Here is a 4,249-nt window from a genome sequence, read left to right as displayed (position 1 = left end):
AAACTGCCTCGAGATTGGAGGTGAGGGGAATATTAATCGTGCCCACGTCTCTCTCTCTCTCTCTAGTGCCCCCTCAATTCGCCCCTCCGCTCTCCCCATCCTCTTTCTCGGCCCATCTCTCTCCGTCGTTCGCTTTCATGCTTTCAAGTCGAAATTCTCTTACCTTTCACCAATTCCCCCCCCCCCTATTTTTTCCAACTCACATTTCCACCACAGCCCCTGCTGTATTCGTCCCATTTTCTAGTCGCTCCTTCAACATTTTATATTCCACGTTTACTCCATGGCATGTTATATCGTTGTAGCTCTGAAAGAGTGGAGACTCGTGCGGAAAAGAAGAGGTGGGAGGCTTCGCGGGCATGGCTGTCACTCCCAAGATATATTCAGGATTAAATTAAGCATGAATGACAGTCCTCTTTTATTGTGTTTGGCTTCTTCCACTTTGCCGACTCGCTGCGCGCGCACCTGGGCGTTAGCTTTTGCCGCCGCTGTTTGGCTCAAGTCGTAAAATTTCGCCGAGCACTACTCTCTCTCTTTCCTGTTTCCTCCTGTTACTCCCGCGTCCCCCTCTCCATCCATTGCAGGCTTGCAGGCACGGGGAAAAAAAGGAAGGGAGAGGGAAAGGAGACCCTCACTCCTCTTTAGGGCCTTAAACAAACCGCCTGGTAGGCAGGCAATTTGTGCTCCAATACGACTGTAATGATGCAAAGCAAAAACCAGTGTCCCCCTGCCTCCCTTATTTACTGTGGATTTATTCAGCTCGTCAACGTCCACCGCGTCCGTCCGCCCAACTGCGCGTTTGAAGTTTGAGTTTTACTTTGCCAGGGATAAAGTACACGACGCACAAGCCGCTTACCTGGTAAATCTCGATAGGCTGGGTGCAGACATTATCAGAGTACAGAGAACAGAAGCCTGCTATGGAGTCTGCTCCACTTCCGTAACCAAGTACAATGGTCCTACCTCGGGTCCTACCTTGACTGTCTGCACCTTTCCTGTACTTGGGGACAGGATTTTCGCCAGCTTCGTTTGGACGCGAAGTTTTCCCCATCGCTGCCAATAAGCTGTGGCCTACTGCAAATAACGCCCATTATTCATAAAAACTCTGAGGGCGAGGTCCCCTAATGGGCCGAAAGTGATGCGGGAGGGGAGGGGAGGAGGAAAGTTGCAGCAACTCGCCATCCTCGCTCGCGCGCTCTGAATTCGCTTTCAAAAGGGGATTCGCTCAGCCCAAGTCAGGAAGCGGAAGGCCCCATTAAAGGACTCGAGGAGGGAGAGAGGGGGTGGGGGGTGGGTGCTCGAATCAGCCATGAAAAGGACCGGGAGCGTCGCAAACGGAGCTCACGCCGTCAGCCGTCAGATGTTTCGCACACTTTTGTTCGAGTGTAGAGGTGAACTTTGGGGCAGTAAAAATTTCCGAAATGCGCGACAACAGCCAGTTAGTCGACTAAACTCGCCACTCCAGCTGTCGCACCCGCTCGGTCTGTCGTGCAACAATCACGCTTTCCCCCAGTATATTGCGCTTCTCAGTCGGTCAGCCGTCGCGAGCGTTTTGCTTTGGACACACACCCTCGACGGCCAGCCCGCGTGTACGATCACCTGTGTGGCGCTGACCCCTCGCCGACCGGAAGAGCACCGGAAGTGGACAGGAAATTGGATCCGTGATTAAAGGAAGTGTGATTGTGCTCCCCTTCCCCCCTGATGCGACCTGCCCGCCTTGTGCCAGAGCTGTCGTAGTAGTTGTAGTTGTGGCGAGTTCGAGACGAGTATCAGTCGGACGCCATCATATTTGTGGTGGTGGGGTTGAGCGGCGCTGTGCGGGGGTTGATCCCACCGGATCCCGGGCACTAAGAGGTCCTGATCCCCGTCGCCTTGATGACGATTGGTGCACACACGTACCGCACGGCAAGGCCATAAACATAACCCCGACGCCCCACCACCTCCCCGGCCCCGGCCGGGATTACCATCACCAGGCTGATGGAGACTAATGGAACAGCGAATCAGCCTGGCGCGCACGCCGTACGGCGGGGACCGGCGGGGACCCCCCACTCCAACGGAGATGGATGGACTTCGGTAAATGATAAATAATAAACCGATTCTTCCGGTTCTGCCGTACAGCTGTTCGCTATGTAGTCCTTTTTATTTTGTATTTTTTTCCCAATCCATTCTCAAAAATGTTTATTTTTGTTTTGTTATGTGCAAAACGTTGCACACTTGACAGTGATGGTGGGAGTGCAAAAAAGAACATCGACAACGTCGACGAAAACCCTCGCGAACGACCCGGACGCCTGGCGCAATGGCCCTCTATACCCTACTGCCTTCTCCATACCGAGCACCGACCCCACACACGCATTAACCCACACCACACACGGACACACCGCAACATACACTCGACGAAAAAGCACTCACACTCACACGCGTACCCGCACGCATGCGCCACACATCCTGTTACGCAACGAGTGCCGAAAAAACGTGTTTTGTTGCTCCAGTTGTTGTTTTTTTTAGTCTTTCTACGGGGTGGAAAAACCGTAGCGGACCTGCGAGAGCCGAGTCACGCGGTCCTAAAGGGGCGGACCGTTCTGTTTACATGAAGTTTTCATTCAACTTTCCACGTACTGATCCAGCATAGGGTCCTTTTTATGTCGTTTAAGTTCAGGTTGTAGTCGTTTTTGACGTGTGTGGAAGTCCGACTCGTTTTGAGTATATACAGGGACAGATTGGACGCGTATCTTTTACATGCCTGGCAACGCGACGTGCGTGGTTTTACTTCCACTGTTTGAGTTCAACGCTATAGACCACGCGAGGGTGTTGAACGTGTTTTATTTTATTCTCTGCCATTTCAAAGAATGCTTTTGTCTGCAGGACGCGCTGCTCCGGCGTCTCGGGCCCAACGCGCACCCCTTCTGCATGGAGATGACCCCCCTGGCGCCGCCCTCCGTGCAGCTCGTCCCCGCCAAGGAGTACACCGGGGCGCCTATCGGCACCAGCTACGACGTGCGCGCCTACGTCGGTAAGTGGCACATGATACATCGTTTTAAAAAAAGTGACACAACAAAATTGTGTACACTTCACGAGAAAACTATTTCCATGAAAAATGTAGATGCCGATAGTAAGACTACAAATTTACAATTTTGTAAATCGCACATTACAAAGAATACTGTACATTTTTCACAGTGGCCAGTGGTTAATTTATTTATAAGTTAGAGATTAATTAATCTCCAGCTGTGATACGGGGACGTTCATCGGGGAGGGGGGAGGAGAAAGCGGAAGGTCATCAGGCAGCCCATAAGGGTGGCGTGGCAGGCGGGGCACAAGGGGCAGCGGAAGAGAGAGGGAAGAGCGTGGAGGAGACAGAGAGAGAGGGGGGGGGGAGATGAATAAGGACCAGAGGGAAGCAGGAGGAGGACGTCCAGGGCGCGGCGCGCTAGAGTATTGTCATGTCAGCCCCGCTCTGAATAATAAACCAAACGTAAACAAGCCCACAATACGTCACCGGGGGGGAACTGCCGGCCGGTCGGCTCGGTAGAGAAGGGGGAGGTGGGGTCTGGAGCCACGGTGTAGAGAGATATCTCTCTGCATCATGCTATGAGAGCATAGAGGGGAACCACATGGCAGTATGCGACGACGAGCAGTCCAAGCAAGCGGCTCCAAGATAGAGAAAACCCCTCTCTCCATTATGTGCGGCACCCAGCTCGCCCGCAATCTTTCCTCCGGCACTTTTGAAACGTCTGAAACGTGTCCATGCGATTTATATAAAGCTTTTTCGCCAAAAGCCCATGAGAATAGGGGCACTGCGAGGTGATGAGCAGTGACGGCGACGATCGGCGGCGCCAGGCCGCGGCCTGCGGGCGACACGTCACGCGCTACAGAGGAACCAGAGGAACAGCGGGCTACACGACCGCTGGCACACTATGAGAAACATTTCTGTTAATTTAAAATGGTACTTTTTGTATAGTAATTAGTAGTTTGCAAACGATTTTGTTATTTTGCGTCAGCCTATTCTTCCTTTCGTCGAAGAATATAACAAGTCAATGACCATACGTACTGTAAATTTAGAATTGGTGGAATCGTAATACGTACTACATATTTCATGGATTTTTTCGGTAGAAACTCGAAACTACAAACATCTTTCACAGTGGTATTTAAGAAGAGAGTGAAGGTGAAGGGGAGTAAGGGAGGGAGTGAGGGCGAGCGAGAGAGCGAGAAAACGCAGAACGCAAGTGGAAGAGCGGGGGGTGGGGGGTGGAGGAGGTGG

The 4,249-nt window shown here is 52.3% G+C and overlaps 1 protein-coding gene across 1 annotated transcript in view; it reads left to right on the top strand.

The window, feature by feature from the left end:
* The first annotated feature begins 2,856 nt into the window (after positions 1-2,856).
* The window catches only part of LOC127749828 (arrestin homolog), a 9,666-nt gene continuing 8,273 nt past the window's right edge, over positions 2,857-4,249 (top strand). The window contains exon 1 of the mRNA XM_052269634.1: positions 2,857-3,004. Within this exon, the coding sequence (XP_052125594.1) occupies positions 2,902-3,004 (103 nt within the window). The 5' untranslated portion in view covers positions 2,857-2,901. The remainder of the gene's footprint in view (positions 3,005-4,249) is intronic.

Source organism: Frankliniella occidentalis, unplaced genomic scaffold (genome assembly GCF_000697945.3).
Source record: "Frankliniella occidentalis isolate FOCC.00 unplaced genomic scaffold, Focc_3.1 Scaffold97, whole genome shotgun sequence".
Taxonomy (NCBI): Eukaryota; Metazoa; Arthropoda; class Insecta; order Thysanoptera; family Thripidae; genus Frankliniella; species Frankliniella occidentalis.
This window is presented reverse-complemented; position numbering and strand designations above follow the sequence as displayed.